The following is a 17,634-nucleotide window of genomic DNA, read 5'->3' on the forward strand; positions in this document are numbered from 1 at the left end:
TTTTTAAAAATAAGCGGAAAAACCAGTTTTGAGCTGAAATGATTTTTCCTGCTTTAGAAATACTTATAATTACACAAAAGAACGTTTTTATTTTAAAAATATTGGTTACATGTTAATTATGCAGTTTTATTTTCTTGGGTCTCAGACCCAGCCCGACTATTTATGAAATTTTTTTCCGCCCGACCATTGTAGGGTTAATCAGTATCTATATTGTCCGTAACTTATGATGTCCTTATTCTTACTTAACACAAACTAGATAGGTTTTGAAGGACCCACAAGTCGATACCACGAAAAATAAACAATGTAATTGTTACAGAGTTTGAGATAAGGACAAATTGTTTTTACGAAAGTTAAAAAAAAATAAGGCCAACGTTTAGCAGAAAGGGCAAGCTCTTTTCCCTTAAAAAAAAATTGGTGACTTTTGTTCACATTAGGTTATTTGATATTAGATTAGGATAATTGTTTAATAATTGGGGACACCACGAACGAAGACAATGTGCCCTGCGCAGGTCTATGCCGCCTTCACTCGCAAACGCTTGCCCGGCAATACTGTCTAAATTAAATGTTATTAACCTAACCTAACCCAATATGAATAAAATATCGCAAACATGGCGGCTAGAGATATTGCCAAACATGGCGGCTAGAGGTTGTATACAAAAAACAGTAGTGGAAGCAGATTTAGGTAAAGGTATTAAGTTGTGTAATTGTGGGGCAAAAAACAATGGCAATAGTATTATAGAATATTGTGATAAGTGAAAATAAAATGAGAAGCAGGGACACATTTATAAGCAAATCAAAGCTGAAAACTCTTCAGGTCCCCAATCATGTTTTGGAAACAAAAGACGGTAATGCATCAAAAAAAGTCAACTGTGATTGTGACATCGAAAGTGTAGAAGCATGTATAAAACTTCTAACAGAAGATATACAGTAACTGAAATCTGAGTTGAATGCACTAACAAATGAAAACATAGAACTTACTACTAAATTGCTACAAGTCACTAACGTCAGCCTAGTGCAAGGAGAAGTGCAAGGTAAAGAAAGTAAATACAATCCACATCATATACAGGATTTGTATAGTGATGCTGTGAAAAATAACACAGTAAAACAACAGGGGCGGGATAAAACTAGAAATTGGACAACGGTAAAGATAAAAGACGGCAAAAATCGTGCAAAAAAGCAGCAATCATTAGCTACTGATATTGAGGTAACAAATAGGTTTCAGGTACTGAGTACCACTAGTGAGTTAACATCAGGACAAAATTTTATGGTGCGCGAGTCAAAAAATGTCATAAACGGTACACCAGTGCAAAATAAATTAAACCCTGTATTGATGGTAAAGCAAGTTGAAGACTTTGATTCAAAAGTGAAGACCCCAAATTTTCATGTGCAAGGGAATATTCTATTACTCGGAGATAGTCATGGAACAGGTATTGCTGAATGAAATATAGTATTGCAAATGTGTCAGTTGTTGGGATTGTGAAACCAGGCGCAGTACTCAGTGAAATAATTAAACTAGTAACGAATGATAAAGTTATGACAAAAATGATACTGTCATTGTGATATGTGGCGCAAATGACGTTGCAAAAATGACTCTCGTGGTGTAGTTGAAGTATTAAGAAAAACCTTACCCAACCTAACACATACAAATGTCACAGTAAGCACTATACCGCACAGACACGACCTTATTGGAGCATCAATTGTAAATAAAGAAGTGCAGAAGACTAATAAAGAAATAATAAAAGTGTGTAAACATTTCAAAAATGTTAAAGTGTTAGATATTAGCAACAGTCCACGGGAGTATCATACCAGACATGGGTTGCATTTCAACGGGATAGGTAAAACAATTTTGGCAGAAAAACTATGTAATCTAGTCAAACATAGCCTAAGAGGGATCCTATACCACTAGCATGGCAAGTCTCAGTAGAAAATACGAAAGGTGTAGCTCCTGTAGTACTTGACAGTTGAAATATCAAAAACAAGAGCCTTGTTGAATTCAACGAAAATGCACGCTCTATTGGTGTAAGTTTAGATTATGTGGATAGAATTAGTTTAGTACAGAGGTCAAATGATTTAAACCAGAAAGCAGAAGATAGTAGCAAGATGATAGCAGATTATGATGGCGTTATAGGCTCAGGCCAAATTAACAGTAACATTAGTAAAGTTAGTAGTGTTAGTAGTTAGGGAGGATATCTACAAGCAAACTACAGTAGATAAAGCCTGGGAATATTTCCTTAACATATATAGTAACTATTTTAATGCAGCATTCCCGACTACCCTCGTAAAATTTACACACATAAGACAAAGTCGTGGATAACTTCAGGAATAAAGAAATCCAGCAAAACAATTAGAGAGTTGACACAAAGAGTCAAACAAGAGTTATCGAAACCGCAACTTAATAGATATTACGCGAATTACAAGCGCATATATATACGTGTAATAAAAATGGCTAAAAGAATGGAATATGACAAACAAATAGAGCGTTCAAAAAATAAATCAAAAACACTTTGGAAAATAGTAAAGAGTGAAACGAATAAAGCATCTTCTAGGGAGATAGGAAACATTGAATTGAATCATGTAGATACTAAAGTAACTGACCCAGTATTAGTTGCTAATATTATGAACAACTATTTTACTGAAATCGGAAATAAAAGTGTAACGGGTACTAAATTCGAAAAAAAAAATCTACGGAAGATAGGCTACAGATAACGATGTTCCCTCAGCCAGTGATACCTAACGAAGTTGCTCAAATAATTTCAAAGCAAAAAGAAAATTGTCAGTAAGTTTTGATAACATTCCCATGACAATAGTGAAGAAAAGTTCCGCTTATATAGAGGAACCTTTGACATATCTTATAAATCTTTCCTTTTCATCAGGACAGTTTCCTTAAAAATTAAAATTAGCACGAATTAAACCAATTCATAAAAAGGATGATAAGTATAAGGTAGAAAAACAATAGACCCATTGCCTTACTTTCGCCCTTCTCAAAAATCATTGAATCAACAATGCAAAAACGTATAGTAAGCTTCTTGGAAAAATATAATATAATAGACATTGCTCAAAATGGTTTCGAACGCAAAAAGTCAACTGAGACGGCGATATTTAATTATCTCGATTATATTCGGGATGCATTAGACAACAGGAAAAAATGTACTAGCATTTTTCTTGACTTAACTAAGGCATTCGACCTTGTTTCGTATCAAATACTCCTCGAAAAACTAAACAATATCGGTGTAAGAGGAGTTGTAAATAAATGGTTCCAAAGCTATTTAGAAGATAGAAATCAAGCCGTAGAAATTGATTACACGGATTAGCGGGGTACAAGTTTCAAATATACCTCTGACATCAAACCAATAAAATGCGGGGTGCCACAAGGCTCTATTTTAGGCCCTACTCTCTTTATAATTTTCAACAATGATTTTCCAGTTTACATAAAAACAGCCAAACCAACCATGATTGCTGACGACACAAGTCTAGTCATTACTGAATACACTGACAGTAAAATGAAAGTTAGCATCAAACAAACAATAGAAGAATTAAACTCATGGCTTGAAAATAATAAATTAAAATTAAATACCGATAAAACTACAGTAATAAACTTTCATCACTCTCGAAATACACATGTAAATAATCCAATCATATCTATTAAAAATAAATTTATGGATAACGTTAAAACAACGAAATTTCTAGAACTCTGGGTAAGTGATACACTAACGTGGGATAGGCACGTATCTGTACTCCAAAAGAAACTTTGTAAAGTGCACTATGCCTTAAAAAGTGTGAAGACATCATTCAACATATCAGCCTTAAAAGTAATTTATCATAGTCAGTTTGAGAGTCTACTTACGTATGGAATAGTACACTGGGGAAACGTAGCAGAAAGTAAGACAATTTTTAAGATTCAAAAAAGAGTACTGAGAACAATGAAAGGTACAAAATCAAGAGTATCATGCAAAAGAATATTCCGTGAGCTTAAAATTCTCCCACTGCCTTGCCTTTATATATTACGAACGGCAATCTTTATAAGAAAATACCTGAAACCGTACCTTAAATGCAACAGTGACATTCATACATACAATACCAGAAACAAAAGCGATTTTGCAATTCCCATTCATAATACAGCACTTTACCAAAAAGGTCCAAAATATACAAGAATACAAATTTATAACACCTTACCCATCAACATAAGAAACTCAGAATCTGATCACCTCTTTAAACAAAGACTAACAAAGTACCTACAAGAGCACTGCTTTTATACTGTCTCGGAATTTTATGAACATGCTCAAGCTAGAAACTTGTAGTTGTATGAATCAATAGAAAGGTATTTTATTTTATTATTACATGAGTAGTCATATTTATTTATATATTATTATAACCAAATATCTTGAATACGTTTTTCCTAAATACTAAATGAAGATAGCGTAATGTAAAGAAAAAACTATAGATTCTCGCACTATGAATAAAATCAGGTAGATGAATAGATAAGGTGTGGTATTTCTATGTACATATATGTATCATGTTGTAAGACTAATGTGATGTAGAAGGTAGTATAGTAGTAGTTTATTATATAGAGAATAATAGAATTTCACATGTTCTATAGCGCATGTACATATGTACAATACTGTGGTCTCTTGAACGTAAAATAAATAAAAAGTCGGTTAAAAACCTGCCCTTCCTCCCAAGATAAACACTAGCCTAGATTAGTGTAGGTTAGTTCAGGTTAGCTTAGGATAGATTTGGTTACGTTATCTTACGTCTAAATACTTGTATCATTCATTTCTCCTGTAAATTTGGTGTTTTTTTACGTACTTTTGGACCCCTTATGTTTCTCGATACTTGAAAAGTAATCGGAATTTATATTCTGCAACAAATCTCGTTGCTATGAAAATTAATTAGTAAAGAAGTACGTCACATAACATAATGTGTTTCAGAATTACTACTACAAATATTGTTCTATTATTGAATAACATACAGGTAATAAAAAATGCACCTATATAAAAAGAAGTCTACTATTAAACGTAACTTCTAATTTTATTCCCTCACCATGAAATTCAAGCAATTCATACTCAAAAGCGTCGTGTGCTAACTTACATTTCAACACACAGTTGACGGTCACTACTTAATTTCCTTACTCAATAAGAAATCATGTTACAATATTCTTATGATGTTGTCCTTTTGAAGTCTCTCCAACTGATGTATGAACAGCTATTGGCTAGATGCAGAAACCTAATTGTATTTTTCACATTAATATAGTACCTGGGTGAGGATGCAAGCGCTACCATAATGATATTCTGTGTATTAAAACTTTTTTTTTTTTTTTTTGCCGACGATCTCAAACTATTCTCGTATGTAGTTCAATTGATGACTGTGCAAAACTTAAACAGGATCTACAGAGAATTGTAATATGGTGTAATAAGAATAAATTAGTCCTGAATGTGTCAAAATTAAATCTCTATCTTTCACGAGCAAAGAAAATTCAATTAACTTTACTTCTACAATTATTCAATGAGAATACCTGGATTGAAACTAGAGATAGCATTAAAATTTCAGAAAAAGAAAAGTTGGGACACGTGGAAATACGTAGGAACAAACTATGATTTGATCAGGTTAGGTTGCGAAACATGGTAGCTTACTTTGCGAGAAGAACATAGACTGAAAGTATTTGAGAACAAGATGCTGAGACGAATATTCAGACCAAAGAGGAACGAGAATGGGGAATGGTGGAAATTTCATAACGAGGAACTACATAATTTATACGGTTTACCCAACATTGTTAGAATCGTCAACTGTAGGAGGCTTAGATGGTCATGTCATGTAGCTAGAATGGAAGAAAGTAGGAACGCTTTCAAAATCTTGACTGGAAGACCAATCGGAAAACGACCATTAGGAATACCTATGCGCAGACGGGAGGATAATATTAAGATGGATCTCGCAGAAATAGGAATACAAAGTAGAAACTGGATGCAGTTATCTAAGGATAGAAGTCAGTGTAGAGCTTTTGTGAACGCGGCATTGAAACTCCGGGTTCCATATGCAATAGAGTTAGTTAGTTACTTATAGAATAAGTTGCACTACCTTGTCTACCCCAAATACTATCAGATCCATCAATTATATATGATATCTAATTAAATCTTGCACATGTTGACGCAATAACGAGTATTCCATATAAAAACCAGGTCAAGTTTATAGGATAAGAAAGATTTCTGCAAAGAATCAACATAAATAAGGTTATATTTTTCGTATATGAGGTCAAAATTAGAACACTATAGTAATGTTTGACACCGAATGTCACTCTCCCCGACGAAGACTTAACCCTCCGTGGTCACACTTATTTTTTGTGACACGGAGGTCACACTGGGGTCCGCAGGGCCCCACCACCTTTTTTATCTTATTCAATTTTGAAATATATTTTTGCAATATTTTTTATTTTTACTGTTCTATGATACGTTCTATTACCATAAGCAATAAATTTCACTTATAAGCGGGTTTCTTACTTTTATTACAGTTTTCATTAACAGTCAGAAGGAAAGATACGTTTTCTTCACTTCATCAAAAAAAAAAAAAAAAAAAAAAAAAACTTAAAAATCTCAACACTTTAGGGATCATTTGTAATGAAATATATGCATATTATATACCAACACAACAAACACGTGTTATACAAAATATGAAAAAAAAACTTTCATACACTATGTTGCGAAGAACGGTAAAATTAATCTTTTCAGGACCGACAGGGATTTATAAAAATCATAGACCTTTACGTTGGCGGCCCTAGTAGCCCTTCTGATTTTCACAGAGGTATGAACTATACTCCGTTGTAAAGCTTATGTAACACAGACTTCAATCAGCTAACATTTGTGCCACCCGTGCATAACCCTTAGAAGAAGAAGAAGTATATTTTTTAAAAACGAGAATTTATTTTTGGAAATTTGTGAAAGGCTGGCAACACTGTTACTTGTACGGAAGGAAAAAAATCACATGTACGCCAGACATTGGGTACAATCTTGTAAACAATGAAGGGCGAAAACTTAATACCAAGTGAGAAAAAATTCAGATCGTGTTTCGTAAGAGAATCATCCTGTATATATTTTATGAATTATTTTGGTCTAGCCTGACGTTGGCTGCCCTAGGTACGCCCCTAATTGTCACAGAGATTGACAATACCTGATTGGAATGCTCATAGAACACATATTTCATTGAGGTAACTCGTGCTCTTGTCAGTGCGACAAATAGCAGTGTGTGCAGCTTCCCACAATTTTCAAGTGTAAGGAAATTAAAAATTAAATTCAATATCGTTCCGATTCATTCCTTTCAAGCCCAATGGCCATACACAGGCTATCACTAGTTAGTATGTTCATTTATCTTTGTTGATTATACTTTTTATTTTTGTAGCTCCGTTGGGGAGAGATTATCTCTCCTAAATGCTGAGAGGGAGGGGAACTAAAACATCCTTTCCCCCCTACCTTTCCATTGCGAAACCATTTATATGAATGAAATGGAAACCATTGGAATGTTTTTTCTTCCTGAAGAGATAGACAAGTATGTCATTTCTCTACGTTAATTAAGAGCTGAACTACGGAGGTTTAAACTAGTGGCTAAGCACTTGAGCCGTTGTTCCTGAAAAGGTTAACGCTTTGGTAATTTTACTTTAAGAAAATACTAAAATCTTCTATGCTACTGTCGCCATCATTATTGGCAAGCAAACGTTCAAGCATTTCATTTTCTTTTAACTTACTCTGAGCATGTTCGTGTAATAGTAATAACATTCCTTTTTAAAATGTACTAAATACACATGTTTGTAAATCGTATTTTGGTGTTTCACTAACGCCTGTTTAATTTTATTTATAGATTGAATGAAGAATTTATGTGGGCTAATTGCTTGCCATCATGATGCCTCGTCACTGTACCGTGAGTGGATGCAAGTCTAATTAGAAAAGTGAGCAAAGTGATTCCATTGTTACCCTATTTTTGCTCCCAAAATCAGAGCCATTAAGAAGTCAATGGATTCGGAAAATACCTACCGATTTTACCAGGATAAAAGATTTAGTGATATGTATGAAACAATTTCATGAATTTAACATAATTCGTAATGATACATTTATTATGGGTGGTGAAGTGAAAGTGTTTCCTAGAAAAATACCAAAGTTGAAGGAAGGAGTATTTTTCCCAACTTGTGCAATACTTCTCCTCTACTGCCAGTACATCAAAAAGGTTGGAAGAGAAGGAGCGGGATCGCTTTGAAGAAGCTGTCAGACAAAGTATTGTAGAACACAAAGAATATGTGGCTAAAACAATCATAAATTCAATGAAAGATGTAGTGTGTTACTTCTTTGATAATAAAGAGAGTTCTGCCGAAAATTGGGCGTGTGTGACTACTGCACAAAGAACATCATTTTTCTATATTGATCTCACAAGAAAAAATCCTTGTATTTTAGGATCTCTTGTAGTATTCGATACATTAGATTTTAATATATATGTACATCAAACAGAAGTGCGAAAAACTCAACTTCCAAAAGGTTTACAAAAACTAAGTTATGTAAGTATTTTAGAAGATTTAGTGAAATTAATGAATGCGGTACCTGCAAGCCAAATTGTCTTTTTTGTTAGAACATGAGCATGTAATTAACCTACTGATTGACGAAATATACATGGAACAGAATTATAGCTTTAAGGGTGGATCAATATATGGGTCTAGTCAGTTAAATCCTAACAATGTTGAAAAACAGCACAAGTTTTTATTTATTTTGTTTTCTAAATTTAAAAATGTGGTCAGTATTGTACCTGATCATGGCCTTACAGGTGAGCAATTGAAAAAGTTATATTTGCTGTTGAGAAAATGGTTTTTCAGGTGTTAAGTGTTATGCAGTTTCTTAGATCAGACTACAAAGGATTTTGTCACTGTATTCAGACTATGTACTCCTCTCTAGTCCCAATCTAGATGAACACTGCTAATTTAGATTGTGTTTTTGAAATTTTCGAGCGTGAAAATTTTCCCTCAATTTTCAGAAGTGTCATTTTCTCTCGAAAGAAATACACTTTCTAGGACATGTTATTAATGGTCAAGCTGTTAAAGTTGTCCCACGTCATAATGAGCCGATCTATTGCTATCCTATCCCAAAAACACAAAAAGATGCGTCAATTCTTAGGTGTGCTGGGATGGCGAAAGCGATTTATACGAGACTATTCTAGTCTCACGCCTTGATTATTCGATTTAACCAAGAAGAATGTTAAGTATCAACTTACACCTGAAATCTTGGATCTCTTAGTAACCCACCTGCGTTGGGGCAGCCCGACATTAATTCACCGTTCCACATCCAATCACATACATCTTTCGAAAATTTAGCTAGATTTTATGGGCAATATCCTGATGGTCCCGATAATCCAAATGTCATTGCCTACGGTAGTCGTAGAGTTAAAAGCTTACGAACTCTCGTTATCCTCCTTTCAATTAGAATTTCTTTCTGTTCTATTCCTATGTGATCGTTTTTCACAGTACATCTTTGGAATGGCGACTCACATTCATACGTATGACGCTGCAGTTACTCATGCATTTTCCATGAAGAAATGCGATCTACACGTATTCTTCTTAAAGTACAAAAGTTCGGTCTCACTTTTGAACGTTGTCCGGAAAGTTTAAATTTTGTCGCCGATACTCTCAGTAGGAATCCACCAGAAGTGCCTTCAAATACAGAATAATATTAAGTTAGTCTCATTTCTGTACAAGATGCTTCCCTCTTCAATATAGAACAGATTAAAGAAAAGCAGCAACACGGTGATCTTTGCATCAAATTAAGATCATTATCTGACGCTTCTGCAGAATGTGTCACGTGTCATCAAGGCTTATTATTTTTCAAACATAAAACTCAAGACAGTGGCTTTTAGTCATTCCCCAGGAGCTGGTAAAGCAAATAGTTGGATTAGTCCATTCGCGTGGGCACTTTAGAGTAAGGAAATGTTGATCTGGAGTCTTTCCGTATTCTATTGGAAAAAGCAAATATTGTCTATTCGGCAGTATGTCGGAATTTGTCTGGAATGTGCTGAAACGAAATTCCCAATTTAGATAATCCTCAAAGAAGAAATTGATATAGAAGCATTGAAACCCCATGAGCGATTGGGAATCAATCTCATTGGAAATCTCCCACTGAGCAACGGTTATCATCATATTTTATCTATCATTGATATCTATTCCATATACCTTTGCATTTTTCTTTTAAAGACTGCTCATGTGAAAGGAATAGTATTAACGCTTGAAAGGAAATATTTCTTTCTATTTCCTTGTCCAAACACCATTATTTCAGATAGAGGTTTACAGTTTCCCTGTCACCACTGGAAAGATTATTGCAAGACTCACGATTTCAAGTCAATATAAACGTCCAGTTATTCGCCGAATTCTAATGTTTGATAGAACGAAACCATAAAGGGATCAACAGAATCATTTGTTTAGAATGTAGCAGCAATCATTCTAAGTGGAGTACTATACTAAATCGCTGTCAGGAACTTCTTAATTATTCATTGTACAGTAGTACGAATTGTACACCTGCGGAATTATTGCTGTTTTATTCTGCTAGTGAAGTATTGAAGAGAAATTTTCCTTGGCCTAATGTTCTAGAAAAGACACCTGATCAAGATGGCCAAATTACTATTTATGCTATAGTTAGTAAGAAAAATAGGAAAGCTTTAAAACAGGAAAAGAAATTCAACTAGAAGAAGGAGACGTAGTGATGATTCGTTCGCATCATTAGTGTTCCCTCTTCTGAAGAAAAAAATGGGTAAATACTCAAATTTCGAAGGATATTGTCCCATTTTATCTTTCTTCATACGGCTTTGTTGTCTTATATGAATGAGTACAGGGTTTATTACTTTTCGTAAGTCATAGGTATATTTGTGCACCGATCTTAAATTTTGGAAGGAGTACATTTTTTCATCATTGATTTAAGGAAACTGTCAAACAAATCATTTCTAATTGTTCTTAGAATGTGAATATGCATCATTGTAGAAAATCGGGCGGTTCAGTTTATCCTATTTTTGGGTAAATAACTCTAAAATATTAGTATGGTCACATGGTAGTTTATCTTCTTTGATAGGACTTTATTATCTTATATGGTTATATAGGGTGTCACGATATTAGTATATTCGTCTTAATCTTTGGGAGGAGTGCTTGGAATCACTCTAATTAAATTATAGAATTGTCAAAATGAAATTTCGTAATATACATTCCTGTAATTTCATTGGGTTTGATTATTCCCGCCTATGGGTAAAAGAAATACCAAAATATAAACGTAAGCAATACGTTTTAACACGTGGAAGGTGTTCGATTTTTGACCTAATTGATATCTTTAGATGTGAAAGGTTATTGACCTCATTGATCTTCTTAGATGATACTTTACTACAACATATAATTATATAATGGCTAACTCAAGACTTAGGCATATTGACATATTTTATAAGAGGTACGTAAGATTATTCATGAAATTTAGGAATTGTGGTAAAGAATATTTTAGTATGAGGCACGTATAAGATTTTTCACACATGTGACTGAACATGTGTTCCCAAAATTGAATTTAATGTCTTCCCACAGTCTTAACACATAAAAGATTTTTATTTGTATTTATAACATGTGTTTTGCCTAAATACTGTCCCACACTCAGCAAACATGAGATCTTTCACTTGTATGTATTAACTTATGAGTTTCTAAATATGAAATGAGACTAAATGTTTTCAAACATTTTTCGTACTTATGAGGTTTTTCCAACCGTATGTATTAACATGTGCTTCTTCGAACTTGATTTGTGTGTTAATTTTCCCTTACACTCTTGGCAGGTATGAGGTTTTTCGCCGGAATGTATTAACATGTGTGTCGCCAAATTTAAAAGTTGCTTAAGCACCTTCCCACACTCTCGGCAAGTATGTTTCTCAACAACTGTATGTATTAACTTGTGTGTTGCTAAACCTCATATTACTCGAAACTTTTTTCTCACTCCTGGCACATATGAGGTTTTTCACCCGTATATATTAGAATGTGCTTCTTCAAACTTGATTTGAATCTAAACTTTTTGTCACACTATTGGCAGGAATGAGGTTTTTCGCCCGTATGTATTAACGTGTGCTTTGCTAATTCTGAACTGAAACTAAATCTTTTATCACACTCTTGGCACATATAAGGTGTATCACCTGTATGTATTAACATGTGTCTTGCTAAATTTGAAAGTTTCCTAAATACCTTTCCACATTCTCGGCAAATATGTTTTTCAACAACTGTATGTATTAACTTGTGTGTTGCTAAAGTTGATGCGATTCTAAATCTTTTTCCACACTCTTGACATATATGAGGTTTTTCACCGGTATGTATTAGAATGTGCCTCTTCAAACTTGATTTGAATCTAAATTTTTTGTCACACTCTTGGCACGAATGAGGTTTTTCGCCCGTATGTATTAGATTGTGCATTGCTAAATCTGAACTGAAACTAAATCTTTTATCGCACTCTTGGCACATATAAGGTGTATCACCTGTATGTATTAACATGTGTCTTGCTAAATTTGAAAGTTTCCTAAATACCTTTCCACATTCTCGGCAAATATGTTTTTCAACAGCTGTATGTATTAACTTGTGTGTTGCTAAAGTTGATGCGATTCTAAATCTTTTTCCACACTCTTGACATATATGAGGTTTTTCACCCGTATGTATTAGAATGTGCCTCTTCAAACTTGATTTTGATCTAAACTTTTTGTCACACTCTTGGCAGGAATGAGGTTTTTCGCCCGTATGTATTAACATGTGCTTTGCTAATTCTGAACTGAAACTAAATCTTTTATCACACTCTTGGCACATATAAGGTGTATCACCTGTATGCATTAACATGTGTCTTGCTAAATATGAAAGTTTCCTAAATACCTTCCCACACTCTCGGCAAGTATGTTTCTCAACAGCTGTATGTATTAACCTGTGTGTTCCTAAAGTTAATAGGTCTCTAAATCTTTTTCCACACTTCTGGCACATATGACGCTTTTCGCCCGTATGTATTAGAATGTGCCTCTTCAAATTTGATTTGTGTCTAAATTTCTTCCCACACTCTTGGCATGAATGAGTTTTCTCACCCACATGAATTAGCTTGTGCTTTGCTAAATCTGAACTGAAACTAAATCTCATATCACACTCTCGGCACATATAATGATTTTGACCTGTATGTAATAACATGTGCGTTTTCAAACTTGATATTTGTGTAAAACCCTTGCCGCATTCTTGGCACACATAAGATTTATTTCCAGTATATATTAACATGGGTGTTCTCAAGCTTGATTTGTTTTCAAAATTCTTCCCACACTCTTGGTTCGCATGAAGTTTCTCACCTGCGAAAAATGAACGCTTACTATATTCCTTACCAGACTCTTCACAAGCATGAGACTTATCACATTTATATGTTAACGTGTGTGTTTCCAAATGTGATCGAGTATTTCGTTTGTAAAACTGTTTCGAAGTATGAGATTTGTCAACTGAATGAAGAATTAAATCATTTCGTATATTACAGGTATTCGCTTTTCTAGAAACAGTATGTCTATGGAATCTGTAACAAATTAATAAACAAGGAAATCGAGATAAATAATATGAAACGGCAAGAAAATACTAATCGCTTGCACGTAAAATACAGCAATAATTGAAAAATATAGGCTTTTTTTTTATTTTACTCATTATTAGATCTTGAATGTGAGGGTACTAGGGAACCATGCATTATATTTCGTGGTAAACTGAAGTCTGGTACTATTGTGCTGTTATATTAAATACTGTAGAAACATGGAACCGAGGACAATCTAGACTTTTTCATATTTATATTCTCCAGAGAGAATGTCCTTTCTCAAATCGTATCTACATTTGTAGTATAATATCATACTTAAGTACATGCCGAGTTTTATATTGTACATGTATTACACTATGGAACGAAATTCATTAGTGCAGGGGATAATTGAAATACGAACTCACTGAATATATTCGTGTATAAGGTCATTAATTATTATGCTAGAACATTCAGTAATCCAAAGATTTTTTTCCAATTACCACAAGGAGGAACTCATAATATAATTACAAAGAAACGCTATAATAATTTTTAAAATTTGGCACAAAATACGTAACTCGTAATATTCTCGGAATGCATTTAGATATTAAAATTGTTGACCTTCAACGTCAACCGGAATAACTGAAAAAAACGAGTTACTTAATTTCGTTTTTGGTTCATTTTGCAATGAATTTTTACTGTAAATAGACTTTACTCCATGTCAGTAAATTGCAGAGACATAGGGGTGTACTGACTTGGATAAGTCAGAATCCCCCAATTATGTTTTGGTATAATTAATGCCTCGAACTTCCCTTCTAGTCATAGCTAAAGGAAAAATAACCAGAAAATGACATTTGGCAAAAAATAAGTCAAGCTTGTTTTTTTCATAATGCACACATATCCTACTGTTTGAACAATATTGTTCCTTGCATTTAAAACAAAAGTAATATTTTCCTGTAGTCTTACATTAAAAACCAGGATTCCTTTCTCATTTTGTCGGATGAAAAAGACACCCATACAGCATAAGACAAATGGTACGCGCATTTCAGGTTTTATTTTTAGTTGTTGTTATTCATTTGAGGAACAATTATACTGAACACGTTTCCTTAGGTTATTCTCGTTTGGCTCTTGAACTCCCACGTAGATAGGGTGCGAGCCATTGGTGTGATGTGACAGAAATGGGTTTTATTTCCGGCCGGACGTTATATGGTTCGATTGTAGTTCCACGTCTCATAAAACCTCCCTGCTCAACCGGACACTCAACTCGAATCTAATTCAATCCAGTCTTCGTTAGACCAATTGATTGCGGTTACAGAAGCAGGACAGTTTCTTTCAGTTAACCACATATATTTGTATATTGTCTCATTACACTTTAATCCACTACTCTGAATCCGGAAGAGGTGCACTGAATCCGGAATCATCGTATTTTTCCACATATGAGATACATAATTAAACCAGAAAATACTTGTTCCAAAATCAGATATGCATGAAAAAACTAACAGTACTTCACCTGATTTTCTGTTCTGGAATGATTTACATTTCTTTCCAGGCAAAAAAGTGCAACATATTTTCAAACGAATTTTACTAACATCATCAGATTTGTTTTGTGCATGTATTAAACACAAATATCGGCAAAGTATTTTTGACTTAATCCGAAACAGACGAAGAACTCTTTAAACATACAAGTCCTTCTCAAATGTAAGTAACCCTTAATAGTAGTTTAAAATGGTGTATCCTTGCATTTCGTGTGAAGGATGCTGTTAAATTACTCTCACTAAAAATGGGAAATCGACGTGGAGAATTACAAATGAACATACAATGAAGATAAATTTATAAGACATTGATTAGCCAGAATGTCAACATACAATCAAACTTTAGCTTTATGGCTGATTGATGAACTATCACCAAACGTTTCTCTGGTGGGATGAAAAGAAATTAATCTAATAACAAACGTGTACAGTAAGTATATACTAATGAGTCCAGACAAGTATAATCACAAATATTGATGTGACAATATTACTACTACTACAAAGTCATATAATGACACCCGCCATCATGAGATGCCCACTAAATAAATACTTCCGCAGTTAGTATTTTAGAGGACTTTTATTAAGTAGTCATTGGTGTTGAGAGCAGTTTGTGATTTCTTTAATTTATTGCTGAGCGATGGTTTCACTTACGAGGTCCTGTTTATAGGAAGACGTTACTCAAAACCATGCGAGTATAATCCTAACCCTGAAGACTTGATGCAAGGAGGAGGTTTATAGCAAATTTAATGTTACGTTTGAATATTTATTCCAAGGCTACGCATTAGGTTGTTTCTTTATGTATTCAAATACTTGCAATTGCAATAAGACAGTCTAAGATAAACGAAAAAGTAATATTTAACATAGTATTGCAACTGTTTGAAAAAAATATTTAAACAAAATATTTCTGTAGAAATAACAGCATTTGAACGTACCTCAGGGCCTGAGTATTACTACTTGTTTGGAGATTATTTTCTTGAACGTCCTCCTCGTTATCTTTTTGAACTCCAACAGTGGCAGACTCTTCCGTACGGTGTGTACGATCGGAGTTTATTGGCTTGATATTATTCTGAAACCCTTTGGCATTTACATCAGCTGTTGATAAACGCTTGACCAAACATATTGCTTTCGAAGTTAGTTTCCAATCTGATATTGTTTCATCATCATTACTTTCTGATGCAATATTCTCTGCTTTCGACGCACTTTTTCGTTCCTTACAATCTGAACGTATTTTTAGTGGATCTTCTTGATCATTATTGTTACTAGTACACAGTTTATAATTACATTCTTCAGATGACTCGATTTCTGTTTTCATTTCAACTTTAATAGCAACGTTTTCTGTTTTCATTTCAACTTTACTACAAGCAAGGTCGAAATAATGTAAAGCCATTTTGCTAGCACAAAAAGTGTTCACGTTGAAGATTTGAAAACTTCAGGATTTCGTACTCAAAAGAAACAAACAAATCTGAAAGAAATAAGAAAAACATTAGTCGTTTTAACAAAATTTATAAGCTGGCCGGGGCAAGAAAATGATAAGGGCTACTTCCGGTGAAATTGAATTAGTGAGTGAAATGGTTTGGTATGAGGCAAGAAATGTAGAAGATATAGAAAACAGTATTTTAAATATTGAAATTTTGCTTCTAGTCATACTAAAATACCGATTTAACTTTATAAAGAAAACACAAAAGAATACAAAAATATCGAAATACTCATACTGTAAACTCATCCATACAATATATTATAACATCGTTGTGTGCTTATGCTACTGAGGCTTACCTGGGCTCAGAGGCACAGCGCACACTAAACGCTCTTTTCCAGATGAGGTTTCCATACCTACAAATCTAGAACGTATCCTCATGTTTATTTTACGAAGGAGATTAGTAGAGTAAATGGAAGGTACACAAATTTCGTGGAGGAAATTGTGAACAAAAGGAAACATTCATTAATAGCAAAGGTAGTGTGTGAGACTCAATGCAAGTACCTTTGTTTTCTAAAATGAATCTAATTTGGAATGTAGTTTCTAGAAAAATTTTGATTAGTGTCGGACTGAAAACAACACAGCCTCAAAACAGACAATCAGACGGGAGAGCAGAGTTATAGGCAATTGTAAAGAAACTACAACAGATTCAGATTTATATCAATGAATGCTTACTACTTACAGACTTAAAGTTTTCCATTCCAGTTCGTCGTAATTGGCACCAACACTCACACAAACACTTCACTAATACACACTTTGTAGATGTTGTTCGGTGGCACTTGTTTAGTCCATAAAGATGAATGGAAAGTCCTCTAATTCATTGGACATCAAAATTGCTAGAAGTCAATTCTGTGCGGTGACCAATAAGGAGTCGGGGTCCCAGCATTGTTGGTGGCTAGCAATCGTCTTTTCCCTTCTCTTCTGTGAGGGCGATGTTTTTCGGTGGCTTCCCTCTTTTTGGGAAGACGTCGAGGGTATTTTCTAAATACTCTGAAAGATCCAAAGAGTTGTAAAACAGTCTTTTCTACGTATTGGACATCTTCTTCCTCATATAAAATTTGTCTTTCGATGATTAAGTTAAACAAATACG

At 34.1% G+C, this 17,634-nt stretch overlaps 2 protein-coding genes across 3 annotated transcripts in view; one reads left to right on the forward strand and one right to left on the reverse strand.

The window, feature by feature from the left end:
- LOC145684484 (uncharacterized) overlaps window positions 1-8,352 on the forward strand; it is a 53,612-nt gene extending 45,260 nt beyond the window's left edge. The window contains exon 2 of the mRNA XM_081756931.1: window positions 7,843-8,352. Within this exon, the coding sequence (XP_081613057.1) occupies window positions 7,843-7,885 (43 nt within the window). The 3' untranslated portion in view covers window positions 7,886-8,352. The remainder of the gene's footprint in view (window positions 1-7,842) is intronic.
- A 3,222-nt stretch (window positions 8,353-11,574) lies between these two features.
- Window positions 11,575-17,634, reverse strand: part of LOC145684483 (uncharacterized) — a 30,835-nt gene continuing 24,775 nt past the window's right edge. For both annotated transcript variants that reach the window (XM_081756927.1, XM_081756928.1), the window contains exons 2-3: window positions 16,003-16,532; window positions 11,575-13,556 (exon numbers count right to left, since the gene is read on the reverse strand). In XM_081756927.1, coding sequence (XP_081613053.1) covers window positions 12,056-13,556; window positions 16,003-16,457 — 1,956 coding nt within the window. In that variant the 5' untranslated portion in view covers window positions 16,458-16,532 and the 3' untranslated portion in view covers window positions 11,575-12,055. The remainder of the gene's footprint in view (window positions 13,557-16,002; window positions 16,533-17,634) is intronic.

Source organism: Thermobia domestica, chromosome 4 (assembly GCF_964235325.1).
Source record: "Thermobia domestica chromosome 4, izTheDome1.hap1.1, whole genome shotgun sequence".
NCBI lineage: Eukaryota > Metazoa > Arthropoda > Insecta > Zygentoma > Lepismatidae > Thermobia > Thermobia domestica.